The sequence below is a fragment of the Abrus precatorius genome, unplaced genomic scaffold (genome assembly GCF_003935025.1).
Source record: "Abrus precatorius isolate BTA unplaced genomic scaffold, Abrus_2018 Scaffold11, whole genome shotgun sequence".
Taxonomy (NCBI): Eukaryota; Viridiplantae; Streptophyta; class Magnoliopsida; order Fabales; family Fabaceae; genus Abrus; species Abrus precatorius.
The window spans coordinates 22,346,788-22,374,749 of NW_020874303.1; the positions used below are offsets into that span (position 1 = coordinate 22,346,788).

At 31.9% G+C, this 27,962-nt stretch overlaps 4 protein-coding genes across 18 annotated transcripts; 3 read left to right on the forward strand and 1 right to left on the reverse strand.

The window, feature by feature from the left end:
* The first annotated feature begins 3,346 nt into the window (after positions 1-3,346).
* LOC113856220 (stress-associated endoplasmic reticulum protein 2-like) lies at positions 3,347-5,014 on the forward strand. Its single transcript, XM_027487953.1, has 3 exons — positions 3,347-3,525; positions 3,935-4,091; positions 4,734-5,014. The coding sequence occupies exons 1-3, from the start codon at positions 3,523-3,525 to the stop codon at positions 4,778-4,780; spliced, it is 207 nt and encodes a 68-aa protein (XP_027343754.1). The 5' UTR covers positions 3,347-3,522; the 3' UTR covers positions 4,781-5,014.
* A 1,087-nt stretch (positions 5,015-6,101) lies between these two features.
* Positions 6,102-9,397, reverse strand: LOC113854504 (F-box only protein 6-like). 3 transcript variants are annotated; one of them, XM_027485517.1, is made up of 4 exons: positions 8,942-9,378; positions 7,058-8,238; positions 6,849-6,923; positions 6,266-6,773 (listed from the first exon to the last, which is right to left on the reverse strand). In XM_027485517.1, exons 2-4 carry the CDS (start codon positions 8,205-8,207, stop codon positions 6,739-6,741), a joined length of 1,260 nt encoding a protein of 419 aa, XP_027341318.1. In that variant the 5' UTR covers positions 8,208-8,238; positions 8,942-9,378; the 3' UTR covers positions 6,266-6,738. The 3 variants fall into 3 exon arrangements, with proteins under 3 accessions (XP_027341319.1, XP_027341317.1, XP_027341318.1); XM_027485518.1 differs by having other exon boundaries at positions 6,102-8,238; positions 8,942-9,140; positions 9,359-9,397; XM_027485516.1 differs by having other exon boundaries at positions 6,181-8,200; positions 8,942-9,382.
* Positions 9,398-13,186: 3,789 nt separating this feature from the next.
* LOC113854690 (glutamate-rich WD repeat-containing protein 1) lies at positions 13,187-18,931 on the forward strand. 2 transcript variants are annotated; one of them, XM_027485842.1, is made up of 13 exons: positions 13,187-13,283; positions 13,435-13,507; positions 13,584-13,750; positions 14,049-14,127; positions 14,490-14,669; positions 14,763-14,861; positions 16,454-16,616; positions 16,726-16,832; positions 16,972-17,111; positions 17,196-17,268; positions 17,723-17,838; positions 18,129-18,246; positions 18,348-18,931. In XM_027485842.1, the coding sequence occupies exons 2-13, from the start codon at positions 13,460-13,462 to the stop codon at positions 18,480-18,482; spliced, it is 1,425 nt and encodes a 474-aa protein (XP_027341643.1). In that variant the 5' UTR covers positions 13,187-13,283; positions 13,435-13,459; the 3' UTR covers positions 18,483-18,931. The 2 variants fall into 2 exon arrangements, with proteins under 2 accessions (XP_027341643.1, XP_027341644.1); XM_027485843.1 differs by having other exon boundaries at positions 13,593-13,750; positions 18,348-18,817.
* A 3,564-nt stretch (positions 18,932-22,495) lies between these two features.
* Positions 22,496-27,704, forward strand: LOC113854072 (squamosa promoter-binding-like protein 12). Of its 12 annotated transcripts, none has more exons than XR_003502728.1 (6): positions 22,607-22,666; positions 24,244-24,937; positions 25,132-25,268; positions 25,971-26,186; positions 26,403-26,787; positions 27,480-27,624. XR_003502728.1 is itself a non-coding variant. In XM_027484912.1 (5 exons), exons 2-5 carry the CDS (start codon positions 24,276-24,278, stop codon positions 26,732-26,734), a joined length of 1,347 nt encoding a protein of 448 aa, XP_027340713.1. In that variant the 5' UTR covers positions 22,496-22,527; positions 24,244-24,275; the 3' UTR covers positions 26,735-27,624. The 12 variants fall into 12 exon arrangements, 3 of the variants coding, with proteins under 3 accessions (XP_027340713.1, XP_027340711.1, XP_027340712.1); XR_003502731.1 differs by lacking the exon at positions 22,607-22,666 and adding an exon at positions 22,686-22,860 and having other exon boundaries at positions 26,403-27,200; positions 27,480-27,642; XR_003502730.1 differs by lacking the exon at positions 22,607-22,666 and adding an exon at positions 27,079-27,200 and having other exon boundaries at positions 22,686-24,937; positions 27,292-27,624.
* The last annotated feature ends 258 nt before the right edge of the window (positions 27,705-27,962 follow it).

The window sequence follows — 27,962 nt, forward strand, 5'->3', positions numbered from 1 at the left end:
ACAAGTTGGCTAGATTCAATCGTCCTCACTTTGGAGCACTAATCTCAATACTCGGAATCCAAAATAATTTAAATTTATTTATTTTTAAATGTTGAAATGACCAGCCTCTTCTAAATTTAGGGATTATTTCTAGCAAAAAATAAAAATTTATGATAAAATTTATATTTGTATTATGTATAATAAATTGTAGAAAATGATTTATATTGTTCCCTTGATTTATTTGTGGACATATATAACCATTTACTTGTCTCTTTGAAAACAAAATTACTTTAAATGAACCAATTTATAAAAATAAAATGTATCATTCTTAAAAATAAATTAAACTAAAAAAATCACTATTAAAAATATGCTTTCATTTATGTGTGAGGATGCAATACAGCAGCTGCTCAACCAAACAAGCTACTAGTCTGTCTCCCTAGGATAATGAGGGTTGCAAGTTAGTACCATTAATCTTACAGGGACACGCTAGCTGGGTATTAATTGAAGTCAGGTTAACTCCCTTCATATTCATTTTTGCCACAATTTACTTGTGTTGATAAAGTGCTAATTGTATTTAAATATTTCTCGATTATTGTATTTATTATTATATATAATAATTAACATTTACTATTGTAGTTAATCATATTAATGGTACAAAATTTTGATTGAAAATATGAGTGGGGCAAGATTAGTTGAACGTGGGTTTTAAACATTTTTACAAGGACAGGTTGATGTTTATGCTTCTAAGATCCGCAAGATAAGTAGGGACAGGTAGAGTGCTAGTTTAATTTGGAAGAGGCAAGTTGAGATCAAATTAAGCGAAAACCCATTTCAGTTACTCGCCTGAAGGGGCCAACAAGGTTTTCAAAATAATGATATAAAAAATGTTAAAACATAAAAGCATCAATATTCACGTTTTGAAAATAATTCTCATTTTTTCAAAACATAAAGTCATCAATCTTCAAATGGTCTATTTTACGTTGTATTTTTAATTTATTTAAGAATTGTTTATGGAGCATTTTCTTTTAGGTGCAAAGGACCGCAAAAGTTTACCATGGAACCTTTTGAGCAGACGCTGTCAAAATGTTTCTGCAAGCCAGGGAATATTCTTCATTTCAATCACAGCTGCCACAGACCCAAAAAATAACACATTTGTGCCTATAAAAGACACAGAACAAAAACAAGAGGGTAAACTAGGAAGTAGCATAAATGGCTTAGAAGCATCACTAGAGTTTTATTTGTGTGTGTGTTTCTATAAACTTATTGGTGTGTGTTTAATTCAACTTGTTTTAGAAAAAATAATCATTTATTTTCATTAACTTTTTAAAAGCGGTTTTATAAAAATAAAAACAGTTAAAAAAGGTGTTTAAAATGAGCAAGACTATAGTATTAATTGATCAGTCAGAATTAGAACTTGTATGTGTCAAGTTTTAAGGATTGATATAATAGAAAGTATAAAGATTAACAAGTGTTTTGTTTTGTTTTTTGCTCTGAAGTGGTTTAGTTAAATAAATTGACAATTTTAAAAAAAATTTCAGGCGACAATCACCAGTTTCATTTAACATAAGTAAATATACCGGCTTGCTGAGATGTTTGAAAATGTCGTACTTTCTTTCTCTTTTTTAGTAACTCTTTTGTACTCTTATATAGCTAATTTTCTTCGTAATTTTTTTTAATTTTAAAAAACAAAATATGTGCTATTAGGAAACTGGAAAAAAAAATTCTCTCTTTTGTTCAATATGAGGTCGTAAATTTTTCATTTTAATCATTAAAGAAGGATGATTAGGAGAGAAAGAAAAAAATTTGAAAAGTTTCAAAATTTAACATTGGATTTCTAAGAATATGTTTGTTTTCCTTTTAAAAATAGTTTTCTATTTTTAAAAATATAATACAAATTTGTATTATCTTTTATTTTTAAAAAGAGAAAAGTATTTTAAAAAAAGGAAACAAATATATTCTAAAAGTTTGTTTCCTTCTCTCTTAGTTTTAAATTTTTAAAAATTATATTTTAAAATATTATTTTTAAGTAAAAAATAAAAACAAAACTTATATTAACAAATAAATTTAATTATTTATTACTTAAAAACATTATTTTTAGAAACAGAAAATAAACAAACTCTAATTAATTTTGGATATAACTTGTTTGTTCTAAGCACTTGAGCCGCAAGATTAAGGTGTATGTTTTTTTTTTTTTTTGTCAATTGTTTTTAAAATCAGTACACAGGCTTGCAATGTTTTTTTTTTTTTCAGTACAATGTCTGAAGCCCAAAATTCGACAAGAAAATCATAAAAAATTAATGGGCCTAAGAGTACTTCAGTTTGAATGGGTTAATAAAATTTATTCTGGGCCTGGAAGACATATTCAACACGTATTTGCCGCCTTTGATGACCAAAAATATCAAATTTACTAATCGTGTGAGACACGTTACCATTGAATCTAGGGAATGGATTCATGATATGGATCAAATTGGGCATTAGGCATTTAAAATCATAGAAGATTGGTTTGTTCCTGCTCCAACAGCTCCTTTAAATAGTTCAACTCGTTCACGGGCTCAAATTAATAAAATTCATATTTTATTATATTAAATATAAAAAATAAATTAAAAAAATAATTTTAATTTAAGATTAATTAAAATGGTAATAATTTTAAAATTCGGTTCATTTAAATTTAAAACATATATACAGCTTGCCAGTTATTTTTAATAAAAGTTTAGACTCATTCAGCCATCCCATCATTCCCATGAAAACATGTTACAATAATAAAAGATCCTAAAAGTGAAAGGTAATTATAAAAAATAAAAATAAATAAATACAAAATAGTAAGTATAATAAGTAAATTTTTAAATTTTCTCTAAATTATTATTATTTATTTGACATTAAATTTATCTAATTAAAAAATTATTATATTTAAAACAAAATTATTAATTCAAATACATACAATATAATAATTTTAATTACTCGGTCAAAGACAACCGGAAGAGAAACATCTCTCTAGTTCTAAGGTGAAACGGTCACGCAAAATTCGCGTATTTCAAAGTTAATGTTCGGTAATTAAATTATCGACATATAATCGTAAATTGACAATTGATTATTAAGACGTAACAAACTAACAATGCACCTAATTCGAATAATTTTAAAGACTTATGGTAGGTTTGATTTCTGTTTTTAAAATAGTTTTCTGTTTTAAAAACGGAAATCAAACATGCTTTTATTCTCACGCACTCGGTTAAAACTGGTCCAATACCATTATGCCGCGTGTCCAAAGTAACGTGAGTTGGCCAATAGCGAAGAAAGCATGACGCGATGCTCGGAGATCCATTTATTTAACCGTATTTAATAAAGTTCGACAAAATTAGGTTCCATAAATAAATAAATAAATCAAACGGGGAATATCAGGAAATCCTCATTCATTTGGATCGCACTTTCACAAACTCAAGAAATAAGGTCGGAGAGGCACTGCCGGAAGAACACCGTCTTTCACTATCCGGCGATCCATTGTTTCGTCCACCCTTTTCCGGCGATCCTTAATCTCCGCAACCAAACATGGTACTTCTTTATCCTCTCTTCCCTGCTTCGTTCACTTTCACACTCTCGATTTAGATCTATCATTTTTTCTTTTATTTTAATTTTCCATATCTGGAATATTCAATTTGTCGTGTTTGAAATTATTGAGAAATCATTTGATTTCACTTGATTCCTCTAATTGAAGTCAGAAACCTATCAAATCTTACGGTGATAATTTTGTTAACGAATGTCTTTGTCGTTTATACATCGAATTAATTCCTTAATTTTGTGATTCTAAACTGAAATGCTTCACTAGCTTATGGATCTGATCTGACTCGGTACCATACCAATCCAATTGTGTTATGCTGTGCTATTTGAATTGATTCGTTTGATTTGTTTTGGTTTTGCGAATTTAATTGAAATTGAATGTGGAAATTGTGGTTCCGTGTAGACGACATCAAGGCGCCTTGCGGACAGGAAGGTGGAGAAGTTCGAGAAGAACATAACGAAAAGAGGATTTGTGCCAGAAACTTCTACTAAAAAGGCCAAGGACTATCCCGTTGGCCCAGTGCTGCTCGGCTTCTTCGTCTTTGTTGTCATCGGATCATGTAAGACTATTATTTTAATTTCACCCTAATTATTCGTTTTTATGATGTTCGTCTATAATTTTATTTGTACAAAACTTAGGTTCAATCTTTTTGTTATTTTTAAATTAAAATTAGAGTTTCACCCGGAAAAAAAATGAGTATGTTATGTTATTGCAAATTAGCATGACTGAATTGTAAACATTTGGTTGTTGGCTGGGTATCTATCATTATTTGGTATGATTCTAGAGTCTTGAGTTTTTTTTTCCCATGAAAATAAGCAAGGGACCATTATATTGTTATGTTGCTTCTTTGGTTGATGATATATGATATGTCTTGTATTCCAAAAGTGTTAGTGGTTAACGAGAATATTCTCATGCCTTCATAGCCAAAGTGAGAACCTAATTTAGGGTTGGGACCCTGAATTTGAAGAGGGGATATTTTCTGATGACCGCTGCGATAAAAGAAAAAATGTGATTATTATTGGAATGCAATACTTGTCGAATGAAATGTTGGATCTTTTTCATTCATAAAAAAAATTCTACGGATTAGGATGATATTTGCTTTGGTGTGTTGTAGATTGTGTTTACCTTTCTTCCTATTTGCTTTTTCAATGGCCCGTGCTTTAAACTTTCTTTGACGCATATGTTTGCTTTTCTTGGACAGCTCTCTTCCAGATAATCAGGACAGCAACGAGTGGAGGCATGGCTTGATGGAGCTGCTTTTTGGATCGTGTCATATTCTCCCTCTTAGCCTCGTAGAAAATGGCAATACTTCTCTACATGCGTTGTACTAGACCCCGTTCCTGTTCATGTTTTGATGAACTTTAAGAATTTTAAATTATAAATACGACTATTGTGCGTCTTATATTCAATTCTATTCGACCAAAGGGAATGGGGGAGATCTAATTACTGTGGCAAGGACTGAAGACGTCTTGAACCTCACCCTTTTTTAGTTCCTTAGGTTGAAAATGTTAATCAGTTTACTTCATGATTTTATAAATTTTTCATTTTAATTTATAATTTCACAAAATGTATTTTAGTTTTTTTTATACAACCGACATTGTCAATTAAAATGATTTTTTTTATATAAAACTAAATATTAAGGCAAATTATATAATTTTTTTAAAGAACTTTAAAATTTCATAAAAATGATTTTTACTTCATGATTTTATAATGACTAAAATGGAAAGATTTTATAAAACTAAGGATTAATGCAAAAAAATGAATAAAATTTAAATTAATAATATTTATAAATTTATTAAAGGAAAGATTTACTGTTTACCTGTAAACGATAATTGCAAAGCAATATTGATACATGTTTGTAGTGGAAGCATAATTTTGTTGATACATATGCTTGCAGCGGACGCGTAATTTTATTGTTCCGATCCGAATTAATGTAGCAGAATAGAAGCAGCCATGGAAGGAAATGATGGGATGTGCTTAAGCACAGGATGAATTACATGGATCATGGACAATGTCTATTTCTTCATGACAGCAGTTATCCAATTATTTTGAGGTTTTTTGAGGCTTCCCGCAGAATTGTGCTTGGTAGGTCACAAGTTTGTTTTTGTTTGAAAGGATATAAAAAAAAGAAAACGTAAAATGAACCAAGGATGCGCACCCATTCAACCATCAACTAAAACAAGCAGGGATACGGTCATACGGCAATTCATAAAATCTATTAAGGTTTCGATGGTTTAGATTTTCCCTTTTCAATTTGATTTGATGCCCAGTATTCAATTTATACGGCCCTCTAAAGGAATCGCATCAACTAGTCACGGGATTCGATTTGTCTAGTTACTAAGGAGTCCCTTTTCTTCTTTTTTTTGCTTCTTCAATTTTATGTTTTCTTCTTATTAATTGTATTCCTAGCGGCCAGACCATACTGGAAACACAAAACACTAAAAGAAGTCATTCTTCAGCTGTTTGTTTTGATAGGAAGAAAATAAGTGGGGAAGTTTTGGAACTTTTAATTGACGAGTTGAGAGAATTTTTTTCTTAAAGTCAACTTTTTTCTCAATTTTTTTCTTCTCTTATTTTCTCTACAACTAAACAAATACATATACATGTTTTTTTTTTCTCATTCAAGCAAAGCAGTTCATCATTTGACTAGAGAAATAAGCTACTTTTTTAAAAAATCTCTATTCTGTGATCAGACGCAAAAGAAGCTATCTATATTATGAGATCGTAGTGGCAGAGACAATTATCTAAACTGAAACATAAAAATGACCTTAGTACAACATTGATGAATAATGGAAGAAGCATCAAAATTGGAATCCCAGCTTCTTCCCCGTGTGACAAGCTGGGAACAGATCAAGAAAAGCCACATTTTTCACTTTCCAGACAGCAGTCACAGCACATGCATGGAACCAAGATCATGCATTTCTTGAGTCAGCAAATTTGTAAGAACATGAAGTTATGTGATGTAATGTAAGATTACAAGAGCAAGGGTTCTGCATGAGACGGGCAAGTGGCACCAGAACAACCCATATTTATAGTTCCTATTGCTCCGAAAGAGAGGCCACAATATTTAAGGCTCTGGATATGCCTCTCCCCAGTTTGTGAGGTTTAAATTTTGTATGAATTTCCACAGATATCTAAATTCTTGTTGGTAATTCAAGCGCCCATTGGATCTTCCCACTTAGAAAAATCAAACAGGAACTAAACCTTCACAATCTTCTAAGTATTTGCCTTGAGTTGAAACCTGATAAATGAAAGCCGTTTGTATTGTCATTCTTCATATACACAGAAAAAAGTCTTGAAAGATTGAGGTACATGCCTGAGAGCATGAAGAAACATGAAGTATTACACATTCGTATCATATTCGTTAAACCAGTGATGAACATCATCTTTCCTGCATCAGCAATCAGCATCAACGGCCAGCAAATTGCAAGAAACTAATGATACAAGGGAAATATTCTCAGGCCATCGCTGTATTATACAAGCTAAATCAAGGCATTGCAGTGAGGCATGGATAAAATGCAGTACCATATACTATCCATTGCCTTTTCCTTCCATGCGGCAGCACACACCCAGGAACCTTCAGCCATTCCCTACTGGCCATGTTGTAAGTAACCAGTCGATTCATTTGTCTAGATCTTAAAGACAACATAAGCAAGCCTTTGTTTCCCAAGCAAGTCATTCTAACGTGCTTCCCATATAAGTCTAAGCACCATACGTTTGGCATTCTGTCAACCTCCTTCCACAAGAACGTCATCTTCTGCAGCTCCCATATACACACACATGTGGCAGCATTCTTTGTGAGCAGCCCCACAAGCATGATTCGACCATCACACTCAGCCAGTGTCTGGTCAGTCAAATGCAATGGCACCGGGATTAGGTACTGTGTCCAAACCTCAGTTGTCATATCATAGGAAATAATCCCTTCTGGATCTGAATGCATGAAGTAAAGTGTGCTGTCAATTGAAACAGCCTGTGACCTAAAATTGAGTGAGAATGGCAGCTTAATGTCTGCAGGCATGTTTCCAGAACAGCTCCAAGATTTTCTTACTGAATCATAAATTTCATATTCTCCATCACAACCCACCCATAGGATCTTGTAGCCCACACCAGTTGAGTTCCTATTTACTGTCATCCCTACAGCAACACGAGACCAGACCTTAACTGATCGAGCCGGCAACTCCTTGAAGGATTGAGTCAGTGGATTACAAACATAGAAGTTCTGATGATAAATGTCAAGAAAGCAAACTAGACCCCCTGCAGAAGCCACCGGTAAAACTATCAACTTTGTAGGCAGGGTTGATATAGCGCGATGGTACCATTTCTTCATAGAAGGGTCATACATGACTCCAGAATTTGCATGTTCATGAGCTATGGTGTAAAACCATGGATTTGCTTGTGGGACTTCAGCACAATACTGAGAAAAACTTTGAGAAGTCAGCAGAGAATTCCATCGTTGGCATACAGAGCGGAAGCGGAAAAATGTGGCAATGGGAACCCGTGCAATCACAGGCTCGATTAAATCTTCAGGAAAATCTTTCCAAATTTGTTGTTCCATAACTGCAGCCTTAGAGGACCTTCCAGATGATTTTCCTCTGCTCTTATCTCTTCGAGACTTCTTAGATGGATGCTTTAGAGGCTCCATCATCCTGAAACTTCCAGACTTTCCAGCTGCCATTACAAGGCCACAGAAGTCATCAATGGACCATCTGTGAAAAGGATGATCAAAGATATTCATATACTTCATTCCATGAATTTGTAGAAAAAAATATGGATTGAAAGACCAGCATGATTCATCGAAAAAAACATAATCACAATTCAGAGCATAAAATTAATACACAAACTGATATCATCTGGCCAAAACAAGACTGGCCCTACCTCATATTTCAAGGATGAACAAAATATCAACTTGAACACATAGGAAATGCAAGGGGAGAAGTTGCTAATACAATGCTTATCATTTGTATAAAACACCGTGAGAAATAAACAGTGCACAAAATCCAAACCATAACCCTGTCGAAACAGACACTTTGTCTGTGTTTGGAAACACTTAAAAAAACCTATGCACTTGGATCCAACACAAAAGCTACAGCCACTAACGTTTTCCGTGAATCCAAGGCCATTCAAACATGAATCCAAACACACGCAAATCCAAATAGAGATTAGGTTGTGAGTATCCACTAAATAAAAAAATGAGCATATCAGACTGTGATCTTTGCAAGGATTGCTTATAGATAGCCAAGTTTGATGTAAGTCCAGTAAATCCAGTTCCTATCCCTGATCATATTTCACAGAAATAGATATCCAAGGTAATACATCACTTCTTAACAAGAATCCTTTAGAAACCTTAAAATCAAATAAAGTATTATGAATAATTTACACAGTGAGAGACATAGAGAGAGTTATACAGACCCTGATAGCTTTGAGAGTGGAGCGAGTGGTGTTGCCGCTTTGTTGTTAAAGCAAAGAAATCACAGAAAACCACGAGAGAAGATGATAGCATTTTTCATACTAAATCATGAAACCGCCTCTCCCCTTTTCTCTTTCTCATATGAAAATTTGACAACTTGGGGTTCCAGGTTCAGACCAGATGAACACAAGACAAGAAACACTGTAAATTATGCAATGTACGAGTCAAAACCTATAAAATTTAGAGACTTAATTTTCTCACGAAGAAAGAGAGAAAAGAATTATGCAGGAAACTGGAAAACGAAGAATTGGTAAAGTAGAGAGAGAAGAAGCATTAAATTGAAAGGGAAGCGTTGAAGGGGCATTCCTTCTCCCTCTTCTCTTCTTCTTCCATTCTCTCTCTTCTAATCTTTAACTCACCCGTGCGCCACTTTAAGTCTTCAACTCCTTTTCGTTTACGGATCTAACTACGTATAAATATATTCTTAAGAATATTGTTTCTGGATAAATTATAAAATAATGTTTCTTTACGAATATTATTAAAATTTCAACGAAAAAACAATAATAACAAATTATTTTTTTAAATATATAATAACTTCTATATTTCTACGGGAGTTTTATATTCTCATCTCTTATTATGATAATAAAATTCAAATAATATATAAAAAAACTCATTTTTAAGAAATTATTATGCCTGGAAAGAGATATTAAAACTTAGAATGAGTACAAGATTGTTATATTCCTAAATTTGATTTTTTAAAACTCAATAAATATACTCCTAGATTTGTAGATTACGGACTGTCCAATTTGTTCGTTATAATTGAACGCGAAAAGTTTTTATTTGAGATGGTTTGGGAAGAAAATTTTTTAAAGAGAAGAAAAAAAAGATAAATTTTATATCTTTAATAAATATATTTAAAATTAATATATACATATATATTTAAATAAAAGATATAAATTAATTTATTTTAAAATTAAAAATATTTTATTTTATCTCTTCTCTTTCAAAACCTTCCTTCTAAACATATTCTTAGAATAAATATAACATAAAATAAATAACAAAATTTAGAGAGTGTATTATGTCATAAATATTGGTAGTATTATTTTTAATTAAAATTAAAATTGTATATAATAATGTGTTATTTTTATATTAATATATCATACTTAACAATAATATTATACGCATTTTTTTATAAAATTTTAATTAAAAAATAACATAAAATACTTATAATATAAGTGATAAAGTCGGTTGAAATAAAGTATTTTAAAAAAAATTATATTATCTAAATTTATAAAGAGTGAGAGTATGGTTATAAAAAAATTGTAATATAGTATTATTTTTAAGATATTTATCCAATGACAACGATTTTTTTTAATCTAATTTTTCTATATTAATTCATCGATTGTGATTAAGTTCTCAAAGGGAATTTAGAATTTGTTTTTTAAAGAAAGCATGATAGATGATTCTTCCACGCACCCGGGATGGGATGATTTGCGCTGTGTGCACTCTGTAGTCTGTAATATGAATGATGATTTTGTTAGGTTTACGGAAAAGGCCCTCTCAAACTAATCGATGCCATTTCCCACTCATTCCTCATAAGTGCCATGCAATGAGTGACTTTGTGCCAAGGACTCGTAATTATGCTTCCCCACGCTCTCCCCATTCTTTAATTACTGTTCCACTTTTCTTTTACATTTTCATTCTAAATATTTTATTTCTTCAGATTTATTGGTCACAAAAACCAAAATAGGATAATAAGAGTTCAGAGTAGAGTTAGAATATTCTTTACGAGACTTTGAAGTTCTTTTATCCTGTTAAGATGATAATTAAACTTAATTTTGCTTTAAAGTATAATTAATGAATTCAATTCATAAACAATAATGAAATTAATTACAATAGTAGTACATTCATTAGTGGATTAAATTTTGGTCATTATAAAATATTAGCTAATTACATTTATATTTAGTTTGAAATTATGTTTGGACACCGATTGATGCACTTCCATATTCATATTCTATCAATCGACATTTTATATGAAAACTAAATAAATTTAACCCATGCCCTATCAAAATTTTCTTTGCTACCTTGATTAGCTCCAATCAAGGCTCAATTTTTTAAAAACAATAATATATAAATAATAATTTAAACACATTAACTAAACAAAAATACATTATTAGACAAGCGACTAACTAGAACCAAAGTATGATTGCTGTTGGATGTGTAAGCAATGGCATTTATTGTCGTTGGCCGGTCAAATTGGTAAAGAAATCGTCACTTAAAAGTAGAGGGTATTTGTAGGTAGAACATTCTTTCACCAAATCAATCGGTGCAGATCATCAACATCTATAAAATGCAACACAAGAGAACATAAATATAAGTTATATAACCCTGCATTTCTGATATTGTGTTAATGATTAACTCAGTAAAAAAGTTAAAATTGATTAATATAGGTTTATGGATGCCTCTGGGTTTTAATTTATCTAATATTTGGCATTGTGTAAAGAATGGGGAATGTGATATGCAATTGAAAAGGATAAAAGAATAAAGGAATTGAGAGAGCTTGATAAGGAGTGTCATGATGAAACAGAGACTTGAAAAGGAAGGGGTAGTGATGGAGGGGATTAGAGTGGGTTCTTTTGAAATTTGAATAGAATGATTAGGTTTGTGAAAACATAAGGCCAAGGGAGATGGGATGCATATATATATATATATATATATATATATATATATATATATATATATATATTTGTGGTGGGTAATGATTTCACTTGGCCAAGGAAAAAGGAAGATAAGCAGTTATATTCTGTCTTGGTGGGTTGGAATATAGTATTGTGTGATAGCCCATGATGACAATCATCATGGATTCCCTTCTTTTACGTGTGCTTAAATGCTTCCATCCAACCCTTCTACGTGTGGGTTATACATTGCTTTTTCTTCTTATCCCTTTCAGCCCCTCCTTATTCTATGGGCTACACTTTTTTTTAAATTATCCATTTTTAGGGTGCAATGTTTCATTTGAACAAATTTGCTTGATTTATTTCATAACCACGTTGGAATTGCATTTTATTAAATGTTTTGTGGAACCAAACGAGCTAGCAAAATGCATTAATCGATTAAATGCGCGGAGTTTTGTGTTTAAGTTGCATGTTTTGTAAGAAATGTGAGAGTTATTCATTGTTTTCTCCAAAATATGACACATTCCGTTGAAGTGCATACTTCTGTGAATGCTTATTCTGACACGTGAAGCCCATGGTCTCTTTTATGGCCCAAAATGTATGGGCTCTATTCATCCTTTTACCTTATTATAATTTACCTTTTTTTATCTCCTTTTCGTACCTCTAATAATTTTTTTATTACTTTCAAAAGTGAAGTTTGAGAAGTAAATTGTAAATTAATTTTAAAATTTAATTTTGTAAGAAAATTTAACATATTTAAAAAATTAAATTCCAAATCCAGGAAAGCCTACAACAGGCCGCTGAACTGAGCAAACTATTGGAGTACAATACAAGCACGATACAGGCTTGCAGCGAAAATGAAAAGGAAAGAAAAATATAAGAGAGAAAAAGGCAAATAAACAGCTTTTAAAAAACTATTGCAAAATTTAATTGGTTTTTAAAAAATTTTAAAAACTGTAAAAATTAATTGGGTTCAAAATCTATTAAACATTAAAAGAAAAACAGATCACTCTTATACATCTACTTTTAAATAATTACTTATATTAACTGTGCGAATTAAATAATTTTATATGAAACTATGCCAATAACTTATATTGTTTTTGGTTAAAATAACCTTAAATGTTAAAGTGGTGAAGAAATTCTCATAAAAAATATTTTAATGTTATTAATTTTACTTAATTATTTTATAACTCTTTAAAATTTCACAACATTTAAATTTAGTATTTGTAATTTAAATATTTTTAACGAGGCCTTGCTATTTAATATTTTTTAAACGAATCCTTATTTATATATAATTATTAACTTTATTTTCCCCTTATACAAAAAAAAAAGAAATTAATTTAAAATAAAAATAAAATATATGATAATTTTTACAATAAATTAAAAGGAAATTTTGTACAATCTCACATATAAAATAATTATTACAGTTATTTAAAAAATATAAATATTTTTTAATCTATAAAATATTAAAAAATCACAAACTTAAAATTTTAAAAAATTACCCTAACAAGCAGCAAAATATATACCAAGAAAAATTCTAAAAAAAATAATGAAACTTATTATTATTAAAACAAACAAAACCCTATGACATCCCCTCCCACACCAACACAGTAACCCCTAAACCTTGTGCTGAACCCACCCAGCGTCTCCGCATCGAACAACACAACAGGTATGTTGAATCAAAGTCAAACAATCAACAAATGCGTTATGAATTTTGATTTGAGTGTGTTAAGTTGGTCTTCTGAATTTGAACCATAAGATGCTATTGCTATTGCTATGTGATTCCTTTGCAATTCAGTGGCTTAACCCTTTTCCCTCAGTTTCTCAACTCTGAACTAATCGAAGATGACTCGCGGCATTAAACATCGTCAGAAAGCCAAGAGGAAGAACAAGGTTCAACCCCTTCTATGACTCTAATTTATTTGGCCTTTTTTCCCTTCAACTTAGCTTCATAAAAAAATCAATTCAGGGGTCGAAGAAAGGTGATGGGTCTTCATCATCTTCTTTGGCGCCGCAAGTTCCGGTGAAAGTGTGGCAACCGGGTGTGGACAAGTTGGAGGAAGGTGAAGAGCTTCAGTGTGATCCTTCTGCTTACAACTCTCTTCATGCATTTCACATTGGATGGCCCTGTCTAAGGTATCTTCGGTGTGATCCTTTTGCTTTTTGATTTTCTGCTTGGCACCCCAGAACAAGGAAAAAGAATGGATGAAACTTTGAGTTTTTTTTTTTAAATGAACAAACTCGTTTGTTTGATGTTGGTATTATTATTGTTAATTGTAATAGGATTATACAATTGTTTTGTAAAGTTCCTTTAGCATTGGCTTTGCAATTCTAAAGGAGAATCATGGCTACCTTTATTGGGAACTTATGGTTAATTTCTGCTTATTATTGGTAGTGTTCAAGTTCATAAAATATGTTTTGGGAATTCTGACAGTTTCGATATTTTACGTGACTCGCTGGGCTTAGTTCGCACAGAATTTCCTCACACAGTATATTTCCTGGCAGGGACTCAGGTCAGCTTTATTTATTTTCTTTGTTTTGTTCTGTTTTTTTGTTTGTTTGAGGACGTTTCACTTATCAACTTGGAGGATGTTACTATTCATGAGTGATGTCACATGGGGTGACAGAGAAGTTGACATCAGGCTTTGTGAACAAATTTTTGTCAGAGAAGTTTCCCTTTAAGGGATTTTGGGTTTTGAATGCAGATTCTTTTTGCCTTTTTATTATAACTAGTAATAATCGAAACTAAAGTTAAACACTTAGCAGCTCCTAGTTATGTTGTATACTTGCTTTGCTTCTTTTGTCCTTTTCCTTTTTATTTCTTTTGATTGACAAAGTCATGTGGTTATGATGGTTCATGATGCATCTGGTACAGGCAGAGAAAGCTGCTTGGAATTCTATTGGAATTTTTAAAGTATCAAAGATTTCTGGGAAGAGACGTGAGCTGGTGCCAAAAAAGGGGGCTGAAGACTCTGGAATGGATGGTGAGGATAGTGATAGTGATGATGATAGTGAAGATGAAGAAGAAGATGGTGCTCAGGGTCCCAGTTTGCAGGTATCTTCCTCTGCATTGGAGTTTTTATTATTTCATTTCTTCACTGCGTTAAATTTGATCATACTAACATTTTTGTTCTGTTTGCATCTACAGTTGCGGAAGGTTACTCACCAAGGATGTGTCAATCGTATTCGCTCCATGCCACAAAATCCCCATATATGTGCAGCTTGGGCAGATACCGGTCATGTACAGGTCAGACTTCTCTACCATTTTATTTTTCTAATTTGAGCTAAATTTCAAGAAAACCTTCCTGTGTTTTGAGAATCAAAACTAGGGCAAATTCATGTGATGCAGTGGTGTTCATTTTTTTATGATAGAATAAATGAAAGTGAAACGGGATATATGATGGATATAGAATAAATTCATGTGTAATGATAAATGTTGATGAGATCATGTGTGCCTATGGCTACATTGATGCGTACAAAAAAGTCCATTCCTAGCTTGTTATGCTTTGATGCATGTTTATAGTTACATTACTCTATAAACTCTTAAGTTTTCTGAGATGTATGGATTGGTCTGTCACTGGGTAATCATTTGGTTAAATTGCTCTAGAATAGACTTATTTCCTGAAATAACTTATTAGATTGATCTTGTTGATTTAATTAGAAATGAATCCTAATTCTATTAATGCATGAAATGAGTTATTATTTGGCTTTGGGCTTTGGCACTTTCAATCTCTTTTGTAGTGGAAAATTGTTCCTACGTGCTATTAGAGACCAGAAGCAGCAGTGATTCTATTCTATTGTATCAGCGTTTATGATTTATGTTGGGTTAGAGGTGTTATTTTTAATTTGCAATGCTGTTGTTAAATGAGAGACAGACGGAGCATTTGTTTCATAGTGGGAATAGAGGTAGTATGTTATTTGATGGGTCAAGTTCTTTTCAGGCAATTGTATTGTTCAGTTTTGTTTTGAATGCTGCTATTTAGCCATGGGCTGATGCCCCGGATTTTGTTAATGCTAGTATAGCGTTGCCCAAGTTCAGCCTTTCCACATATGCTCTATTAAGCAGAAAAGAGTGCACACTGCAGACAAAATCCAGAATAACTGTTTGAAATTTTGAATGATTGAAATCAGCTGCTAAACAGAGTAACATAAGAGTTTCAAAGTTGGAATCGAGAACTCACTTTGGATCTATTGGTGGGAAAAAAAGAGAGTATTATAAAGGGAGTAATGCTAGATTGTCTCCCTGCATTTTGGAGGGGGATATCTGGGATTGGGAGACTATGACTGATATGGCAAAAAAGGCAAACATCTATTTATTTTGATTCTGTACAACTTGAGGTTAACAGATCCAAGAATGTATAAATATCAAAGCATCCATGGAAAAAGAAAAGAAAAACATTTAGTTAAATACATGACTGTGGCTGAAACCTGAAACAGATAGAATAAAAAAAACTTTGGCTCGACTTCTAAATTATTTTTTTGAAGCAAGGCCTTATGTTTGTTTAATATTTATTGGATAAGTCAAATAATCGCTCTATAACAATTTGGGTTATAATACTTCAGATAAAGTTCAAGTCTAGTAACTAGGAGGATGAGATATGACAAATTCTAACTCCAGGGATAATATATTTTTGCTTAGATACAAATGTGGTTACCCAGTCTTAGTATTGTGACATATTTAGAATTCTGAAAATTCTTAAATTATTAGCAGCAGCTAAGGTTAAAGACTGCAGCGCGTATTTTTCTGTATCATCTCTTTCAATCAGAGAAGTTAAATAAAGTACTGAGCTGTGCCTTCTGTTTAGTATATAGTCTAATACTTGAATAATCAATTTGTAGGTCTGGGACTTAAGCTCTCATCTCAATGCTCTAGCAGAGACAGAAACAGATGTCCAAGGAGTTGCTGCAGTTTTTAATCAGGACCCACTATATAAATTTAAACACAAAGATGAAGGTTATTCAATAGACTGGAGTCCTCTTGTTCCTGGAAGGCTTGTATCTGGTAATCTTTTAGTTTTACTTTTTCTGTTTAGCTAAATTTTTCTCTGGCTTGTCTTTGTATTTAGTTATCATAGATACATGAAGCTTGATGACGACGTTCATGTTTATAGGGGATTGCAATAATAATATTTATCTGTGGGAGCCTACATCTGCTGCTACATGGAATGTTGACAATACTCCATTTATTGGACATACTGCTAGCGTTGAAGATCTACAAGTATGAACTAATGTGCAAAACGATGGTTACTCTACTTGTGGTTTGAGTATATGTTTTGTGCAGTCCATTCTGTAATATATGCAGTTTATCGTTATTCATAAATCCAATGAGAGTTGTAATGCTCAATTCATCCCTGCAGTGGAGCCCTACTGAACCTCATGTTTTTGCTTCTTGTTCTGTGGACGGGAGCATTGCAATATGGGATACTCGCTTGGGGAGGTCACCAGCTGCATCTTTTAAGGCACATAATGCCGATGTTAATGTAATGTCGTGGAACAGGTATTAGAACATCAATTATATGAGTTCCATTGACTTCATTGCCATTCTATTTCTCTTCACTTTGTACTTCATTGTTCCGAGTAGGTTGGCTAGTTGTATGTTGGCCTCGGGGAGTGATGATGGGACTATTTCTATTCGTGATCTCAGACTGCTCAAGGTACGGGTAGCTTGAGTCTAGTGATGAAAACCAACCTTTTCCCCATATATTAAAAAAAATAGTAAACTTGCTTCCTTTATAACCGGGAAGATTATTGTATGCACATGATGTTCTCTCATGTCAATGGTATTTCTAGTTGTCATGTCTGGGTTCAAATTCTAATAAATCTTTTTCTCTTATAAGTTGGCATATTAGATAATTATTTGTAAATCTATCTGAAATGACGTTCTATACCCTCATTTCATGCTAACATGTTTCATTTGCCCTTCATCTTATACCTGCAAATCAAGTGCCTGTGAATCCATCTGTGAAAGAACTTCTAGATACATTATGATGAACTGTAATGGCATTACTACGATTTAGAAAGAAACTTCACACTGTCTGATTTCTTTCTGCTTATTAATTTGCTTTAGTTATTAAAGCTGATGTAAAAGGTGCATTAATTTGTGGGTAGGAAGGAGACTCTGTGGTAGCACATTTTGAGTACCATAAGCACCCAATCACATCCATTGAGTGGAGTCCCCACGAAGCCTCTTCATTGGCTGTTTCATCATCTGATAATCAGCTTACGTAAGTGAAAAGGATATTGATACACTATCTGCAGAATTATATATTCCTTTTATATTGTTATTATCTTTGCTCTGACCCTTCCATGAGCTTTGTAACATCAGGCTGTACATTTTTTTCTTTATTAAAAGAAACCTTTAAATTAACTAGATTTCTAAAAAATTGATTTTTGACTGGACTCAATGGTGTCATGTGATTCATTTAGCTGATCTCACTTAGTGGAAGGTTCAATTGTTGTAGTTGTAGTATTATTTATCTTTGAGATTTTAACGTTCTGTAATCTTGCACCACAGAATATGGGACCTTTCTTTAGAAAAGGATGAGGAAGAAGAGGCTGAATTTAAAGCTAAAACCAAAGAACAAGTAAATGCTCCTGAAGATCTGCCTCCCCAACTACTGTTTATTCATCAGGTTGGTCTAAATACTCCATTTCAATATTTATCTTATTAGTATATGATAGAATTCCCTGGTTAATTGTGTTTATTCATTCGTTTTCTTTTAAATTAAAACAGGGACAGAAAGATTTGAAAGAACTGCATTGGCATGCACAAATTCCGGGAATGATTGTTTCTACTGCAGCAGATGGATTCAACATTCTTATGCCTTCAAATATTCAGAACACACTGCCATCGGATGGTGCTTTATAAATGGCATCCGCTTTCAGTTATGAAGCAAAGCATTATAAATCGGATAAGCTGCTTCTGGATACAATCATGCTGAATATACTTGAATGTTGAAGAAAATTTCGTTTTGTATTTTTCCATTTTTAGTTATCTTTTTGGTTCTTTTCGTTTTGTTCTTCGCCGGGAGTTCAAATGTTGTGGATTATCCATTTAGCTTGGCATTCTTGATACTTGATTTGAGTGCAAATTTCGATATGTAAACTAAATTGATGCAAGTCATAGAGATTGAAAGTAAAAGGGGAACAGGCTAGTTTGGCCCAAAATTTATTTATATACCCGTCTTAATTTCATTACGTTGGAATTTTTTAGCAAATCAATGGGTAGGATTTTTGTTTAGTACGATAACGTGTTTACTTTTCATTTGATGTTAAATTTTATACAATTCATATTATATTTTATAATCCATAGTAGTTTAAATGTTAAAGATTAATTAGTGCACATTGTTAATTTTGTGATGTCAAGTAAAGTAATCAATGCTTTTGGTCTATATATAATACTGATAATTGATTGAAAATATTTTGGTCTAGGACAATAGGATTCTGTTGCTACTAAAAGACCACCTCAACATTTTTTTGCATGATTTAAACTTCGTATTAGAAAAATATTCTGCATTGTTTAAAGTTATTTAATACGTTTTAAGTTACCAGGATATTATTTTAATCAATGTCTTTTGTACTATGTCACTAAAAAAACAAAACTCGTATAATAATTAATAACTCAAGCTCACAAGATGACGATGCAATAATCTCCATTTACAGAATATTGATTTAAAATCGTGTCGTTTATCGAGGAAACAATTGAAAATAATGTAATGCAAATATAATTAACCCACGACATCCCTTACTATTTCTGCTGTTATCGTATTTATATTGTCGAGTCACGCGGTCTAAGTCCTTCATTTTGCACATGGTAAATTGTATAATACATCATTAACATGTTCATTAGTTACACTGATGTCTTAACATATATATAAAAAATTGGATAATACGGTAAAAAAACTCTGAAAAATATTAATTTCGATCGTTATAAACAATTAATAAAAATTATTTTAAAAAATAGTTATTATATTTTTATATCTCTAACTTAACAAATATTCTACTTCTTGATAATTTTTTTAAAATGCTTAAAATCAACAACAAAGTACAAAATCAAAGCTGTTTAAATATGAAATTTGGATTTTCTTATGCTTTTATGCGATGGTTATGTTTACCTCGCTTTTCATTGAAAATAAATAATAGGGATCTTTTAAAATTTATGAATATATTTAAAGAAAGATAAACACGATTTTTATAAAGTCAAGTCACAATAAATTTTAATTGTGAGATAAATCATTCCATTTTTGACGCACATGATCCATCCCTCACAGGAAAAAAAAAAGGGCCTTAATTGTGTATAATTTTAATAAGAAGAAGAAGAGCTTGTAAGGCTTTTTATGTGTGTAAATAATACGACTGAATAAGAACAATCGCAAAAATAAACTTAGGTGACCCTAAAACCAATGAAGATGATGGATATTGTGGGTATGTATGGATATGACATATATGGAAGGGTTAAACCGCTAATTGGTGTGGATAAACTCAAAAGAACTTGCTCCCACTAAGACATGCAAAGCTATGACAGTAAGATAAATTGATCCTATATAACTCATCTTTCATAAATAGATTTTAAGAGTTAGACTCTACTTTTTTAATAAGTAATACACTATATTTTAATAAAATTAATTTTAAAAAATCTATAAATATAATTTTAATTCATAAAATTATCATAGTTAGCCTTTTAATTTTTGTTTATGAAATTTTAAATATTATAATTAAAAGCTAAAATAATTGTCATATAACATTTTTAAAGAGTAAACAACATCTTTATAATTTTAGAAACTTAAATAATTGTTACTTATAATTTTAGAGATTAATATAGTGCATCATTCTTTAACACTCCAATTCCAATCATTCATCTTTCAACTATTACTATTCTGAAGGCAAACTCTACCAAACGAAAATAAAGTGAGTGTACGGAAAAGGTAGGAAGAAGTGCTGAAAAAAAATATCATTCCATAAAATTTCCTTTACATAAACTTACATATATGTAAAATATATTTTTATTTAATATTATATATATATATATGAGAAGGATTTTCTTACTCTTATAAAAATATAAATTTAAAAATTTTTACACTTAATATAAATTTTTTATTTAATTTAAATCTAACAATCAGTAAAATAATAAATTATAATCCGTTAGATTTAAGTTAAATAAAAAGTCTAAATTAGGTATAAGAGTTTTTAAATTTATATTGATATAAGAAAATTTTGTCTCAATATATATATAACTTTTTTCTCTCTTTTATTTAAGACAAACTCTTTTTTTAATATTTTATAATAAAATATCCTGATAAAAAAATTCATAATAATTAGAATTGTTGTAAAAATTATAAATTATTCATCCGATAATTATTTATAAATTGATTATTATAAAATATATAATTGAACTTGTATCTTATTTGAGATAAATTTTTAGTTTTATAAGATATTTAATTATTGAAGTATGATATCAAATTGAAGTTTACTTTAATTATTTTTTTAATTCTTAAATACTCAGATACCACCCATCTTGATGCGATTCTTATTGGTTGTATTTGCTTGAGTTCTTGGCATGATATCATCATCTTTGTAGCCATTCCTATTTGTTGTTTTTTCCTTTGGGTTCATGGCATGTTACTTTACTGGCATAGATATAATGATTGCACTCGCCTAGTGTAGCCAAAATTTTATCACAAAATTCAAAAACTTTGGAGTGTGGTTGGAGACAAGTAGGTGTCGACCAAAGTGGAGAGGTGTGAACTTGAGAAAGAACGACAAATTTTCATTGTTCAAGTGGAGAGTTATGACAGATTCGAGAAAGAATGGAAATTTTTCTTTGTCTAAGTGCAGAGTCACGACAAATTTGAGAAAGAACGATGACTCATTAGGATGAGGTTAGAATCACATTGACCGACATCGTAAATGATTGAATGTAACTTAGAATAAAGTTTTTAGTGGTCGACAACATCCAAAAGGCCAGAGAGGAACATCATAAGGTTTAGAATTTAGACGAAAGGTTTTGGTTGAACAAGAAGGAAATTACCATTTTACTTCATAAATCTTAATTTATGTAATAATCAATAACATTCATCCCATTACGATTTTGATGTTAGTTATCTTGATAGATTAATTAAATTGACATATCAAGTATTGTTTAGACGCAAAGTGCAGGAACCCAAAACTTCTTTTTCGCTCTTTCTCTTGGTTTGGTTCAATCTTGATACCCCATTTTCTCCGTATCAACCATTCAAGATCAAAACTTTGGGCTCCTTCACAAAAGGGTGTGGCTTTGAAGGATACTATTGTTATTGTGTTGCCAGAGTCCATAATTCCCAATGTGATTATGATCTCAAGCAAAATTTTACACTATTCTTTATTATTTTCTTAGAGCAAAAAAAAGAAAAGTGTAGACGTATTTTTATTTAAGGTTTTTATGATATTTGTTGAAAAATATAATAATATGTTAAACGTAAAAATTATAATTCATAACTTAAAATAAATTTATATTAAATAAAATTGTCACATGTTCAAACATTCCAAGAATTTTACTGGGCCAATAACAGAAAGAAAGAAGTGCACATAACAAGTGTGTGTAGAGAGAGGGTGCATACATAATACAGTGGTGTTATTGCCTCCACCTGTCCTCTGTCACTGTTCATGCCCCTCTGTTCTGTGATTCTCAACCCAAACGCAACCAACTCAATTCAAATCATTTTCCTAATAATAATACCATATTTTTTTAACTCATAAAACAACGTACAATAAAATATTATAACTCTTAATAGAAATATTATTTATTAATTTTTCAACATATATCGTTAAAAAATAGATAATAATAATGCTCATCAGTTTCTACCCTTTTTATTTAAATAAATCTCTCCTTACTACCACTTCTCTGTCGCACCACACAATTCCACACATTGACAACAGTGAGTATGTTCTTCTCTCTCTCTCTTCCCTTTCTATTTATTCATTTTTTAAAATTCGATTTTCCAAATTAGGGGGAATCAGAAATAAAAAAAATAGTGAAAAAAGTGAACGGCTTAATTTCGACCACAGTTGACGGATGTAAACGCTTTTTGGTCTCCCTCTTTATTTTTATATCCATTTTTTAATATTATTATTAATAATTTATTATTATTGTAGTTGTTGTTGATGATTACTGAGTCGTATGGGCACTGGCAGTGTCACTTTTGCACTGTTTATTTCCATTTGTGGTAGAGTCAGATTGCAACCTTTTTTCTCATCACTTCAATAATAATGTAAGTAAAGACTCACCTTTTATGCCCAAAAGCCCAAAAACGAAGCTACTCTTTTTTTTTTTGTTTCGTCCTCTTCTTCCTCCTCTAACTTCTATCTCTGTACCCTTTTTGGGTTTATCATTTTCTCGGGAAAGTGGCGTCGCTGAGAAAGCTAGGTTTTTATGAAAGTTCCTTCTTTCTCCGTGTTTCTGCTGCGAAATTTCAGGGTAAAGGGACCAAGTCTGAAACTTTAGCACCAAATGTCTAAAACCCAGTTTTCTGTTTTTTTTTTTTTTTAAAAATCATGTGTTCGTTTTTTGTGTATTAAGAATTTGATCAGAATAATTAGTATTACCCTCTCTGCGTTATTTTTTCCATTAAGTCAATGATAGATAGGTGGTGATACTCGTACTCAAAGCAAACGTGATTGGTCATTTTCATAGGACCCAAGAAGTAGCATTCGATATGAATCATGTTATTGTTGTGTTTTTGTTGGGGATCTTGATTGATTGATTTCAAGTATTTATGATTAGGGAGATGGGTTGTTGTGTTGGCCTTAATTTTGAAGGAAAACAAAGGCCTAACACTGGCTCTGTTGCTAATGTTTTCTAATGCTGGAAGTTATGGTATATCTACATATTTTATCGTTTATTGGGTTGTTGTTGTTGTGGGGTCTCATTCAATGACCGACTACTTCTGACATTGCTGTGATAAATACGAATTGAAGCTTCCAATGTTGAAATGGAAGTATTGATTACTTGTAGGAAGAGATTAAACACATCACATCAATAGGGGGAAACCCTTCCAGGTATAGTTTAAGGATTTGGTAGTACTTTATGTTGTTGCCATGAATGAATTATAAAATGCCCTTGTAAATTTAATATAGAAGTTTAGATTTGGGAAATGTTAGTGGAGCTAGCCCTGTCCGAGGACTAAACTACATAGGTTCACTGATTGAAAGAGTGGAAGTTGGTGTGTGCATTTAAAATCTACCAGGACAATGTATAAATGACTAAATGAGTGGGGAATGGTGGGGATTGCCTGATATATCACCTTGAGAACTCTTACCATTAAACTGCAGCCACCTATCTGCCTGCCAACTCATGGATGGATTTGCAGAATAATGTTGCTTGATGTTGTCTTTGTAAGAGTGATTTATTTTCTCCATAACAATTATTAACACTTTGATTATTTGAAATTTGTGACAGTTTCACACTTCTTAGATTTGTGTGTTTATGATGATTTCTCTAAAATAAAATATACAGGTATTCTTGATGCTTTTAGTTAAATTATTAATCAAATTTCTGTATGGTTTCGATGACTTGTTAAATATCTATAAAGCTTGTTTTACTTTTCTTTGCTTGTAGAGAAACTCAAGCAGTAACATTTTTTTGCCAATTGTAGTTTGGGAATTACTGAAATTCTGAGCTCTTCTGATGGAGTGGAATGCAAAATCTTCCCCACAGTGGGACTGGGAGCACGTTTTCTTGAATACAAAGCCAGCAGGAGAAAATTTAAAATTACAATCGCCGAACTGGAGTGGTGAAGCAAACCGTGAAATCAATGTTGAATTGTTTGATACATCGGGTGGCAGTGGTTGTTCTGGATCTGAGTTAATACATGCTTCTTCATCAAGGACCTCAAAATCAGCCTCCATCAATTCATCATCTAATATGGGTAGCAAAACATCTATATTCACTTTTGAAAATTCCCAAGATGATTCCAGTGCTAAAAAAGAATTATCTAAAGAAGAACCAGTAGAAACTTCTCATCCACTAGAGCCCTCTTCTGTCTCTGGTGAACCATTGCTCACTCTAAAGCTTGGTAAACGGTTGTACTTTGAAGATGTTTGCCCAGGAAGTGATGCCAAGAACCTATCTTTCTCTAAGGATCCCATTTCATCTTTAAGTATAGGAAAGAAATGTAAGTCCAATGGTCAGAATGTACAATATCCATGCTGCCAGGTAGAAGGTTGTGGTGTTGACCTTTCATCGGCTAAAGATTACCACCGCAAACATAGAGTTTGTGAGAGTCATTCAAAATCCGCTAAAGTGATTGTAGCTGGTTTGGAGCGCCGATTTTGCCAACAATGTAGCAGGTAAAGCTTCTTAACAAACATCTCATTGTTTGGATGAAATTGACACTGGAAAGTAATAATATTTTCTAGGTATTGGTCAATTCTCAATAACATTAGATTAGGAATTAAGATTAGTCAATCTGATTCAGCTTCCTATTTTCTTGCCTCATATTGAATAATTGGTTAAATTTATCACTTTGCTTATAATGGTGAAGGTTCCATGGTCTGTTAGAGTTTGATGAAAAAAAGAGAAGCTGCAGACGACGCCTTTTAGATCATAATGCAAGGCGCCGGAAACCTCTCCCTGAAGCTGTCCAATTAAGTAAATCAGCCTTGTCTTCAGCACCCTGTGGTATAACTCTTCTACCTTACGTTAGACATTAAATGACGTGATAGAATTTCTTAGATTTGTACATTTTTCTCTCTTTTGAACTTGATATAAGTTCTATTCATTTTTTTATTTTATTTTATGGACTTAATTGGACTTTCTATGTTGTATGTCTGAATTTATAAAGATTCCCATTCTTCTGTGACATGCATAGATTAAGCATGTTCAAGAATCGTGTTTGTAATGGTTCCATATTAACCATGTCTCTGCATACAGGAACCATCATAGTTATGTTGCTTAGTCTAACTGTTCTACCTTTTTAATTATGTACTATGTCAAAAGGGATGTTGCTGTTGTAGTTGAGGAAACTAGGGTATTATGCCCTTGAGTGAACCAGTCATGTGCTATGTGAAAACAAAATTAAGTTTCTGGCAACTATAATAACTGCAAGATATAAGTAATTATCATGATTGTTTGGACTTGAGTAATGACATTGTAATAAAGTGATCTTTACTTGCATTGTATGAGTATGTCACTCCTGAACAAACCTGATTTAGTAAAAATACAACTTAGAATTTTGCTGCGTGTCAAAATTTACACCAAATAACAGCCCATTTTAGTTCTTTTAGTTACTTAGTAGGTTGTTGCTAATTGCATCAATCATTTTATAATGACATGCAAGTTTTACTGTTCCCTTCTATCTTCTAATATATCTTTATTTTGCAGAGGTGAGACAACAAATGAGTCCATTTGCTTATTCTAGGACTGCTGCAAATTTAGCTTGTCAAGACATACACAGCAGCAAGCTTCCCCTGACAAAAGATTTCCTCATGAAGCCTGCAAAAACAAATCCTGAGATGCCCAGAATTGTCACTATGCTTTCCAATGAGTCCGACATCTGTTTTACATCGAAAGGCCTTGCATCCAAAAGTATTGATCGAGGTCGTTTCACATTACATTGTTACATTTATGACTGGACATAATATAATTATTTTGGCCACATTGATTGCTAATTCCATCCTAAAATTGCAAATATCGTTACCTTTTTCGTGCTAAAATAAATTGAGTTTAAAGAATTTTGGAGGTTATACTTGAAGAAAGAATTGGAGTGTAATATATTTTGCCACGGTATTATTCATTTGGTAATACCACTTGCAGGTGTAGAAGATTCCATAAACTCCTCTGATCCAAATGCTACGCAAGATTTTCACCGTGCTCTCTCTCTTCTGTCAACGAATTCATGGGGTTCATACGAGAGTAAATCTATTTCTCTTGAACACTCCAGTCACACAATCACTACCACTCAGCCCATGACGCATGCAGTGAATCAGCGCTTACCCCTTGCTTCATCAGATTATTGGCATACCGATCAACCACTCAATTCCAGCATGTGGATCTACTCGAATAGTGATGACAACAATCGCTTTCACGAATTTCAGCTGTTCAGAGAACCTTACGAGTCTGGTTTTCCCTATGACCAGTTGGATTAACACGAATGTTCTCATCAGAATGGTTTCGACAATCCAATGAATTTATATACAAGGTTTGTTCCATCCTGATGTCCTGATTTGTAGTAACCTAATTTTGGGTGTGTTTGCCACGCCCATATGTCTATTATCCCACCCTTTCAAGTCACTTTTGTCTAAAATATTCTTTTTTTTCCCTCTTATTATTACATCAATAATAAGGGTATTTTACATAATTTTTTTAAAAAATTGGAGTGGCGATAGACATATGGGTATGGGAATAGAGATTCCACTTATTTTTTTGTTGCAATGACTATGTTTCTTTTCCCTGTTTTCTTCTTTTGTTGTCATACAAACATGGAAATCAGAATTAGGAAATATTTTTGCATGCTGTTTAGCTACTTCTTTTTTACAATTGTGGAGTTTGATACAAAAGAATGAGTTTCCAACCTCTTGTCAACTTTCCTCTACCAGTTCAGTTTCCAGCTTGGTATGCCTCACTTCTATTAGATTTAACACGATTCACCACTGACTCTATAAAGAATTTTTTTACACTCCACCCGTTTACCTTCCTTTTGTAGAACATGGCATTGAAAATAGGCATTGCTCAAGTGTTTTTCCAATGAAAGTGATGAGCTAAGCGAAGATTTAACTAATTAATTTGAAGTTTAATATTTATTATTCGTATATATGTACATTTATATCTAGTATTGTAAATTTGCAATATTTTTTACAATCCTATTTGTGTGTCGTACTTGCTTTCTTGCAGGCTTATCTTTTGCAACCGTCCTAATATGCCAAGGACGAAAACTATTGAGAATATGTTGTGTAGAATGGTACATTGGTAACCCGTGGAGTTAATTTTCACTCCTATTTGTTAATTCAAGTCTGCAACTTATCTCTTTTTATCTAAACATCTTTCGTCTATTTTCTTATATTTCTATAGGATTCTGTTATTTATTTTCAATACTTAATAACTTATAATTCATTTTACGGAAGTAAACACTTAAACAAAGTCGATTAATTAATAATCAATTAAATGTTTTTAACATATGGGGGGATTTTTATTTTTTTATCACATTCTCAATAGCTAAAATGCAATAGAATAACATAATTAAGCATGAGATGCTAATCTAACTAAGACTTCACAACTAATCTAAATACTCTAAAATCATAGTTTATTACATACATATCACATGAATTTTTAGAATGCAAAACTACCGAAAGGATTTTAACATAAATCTAGATGAAG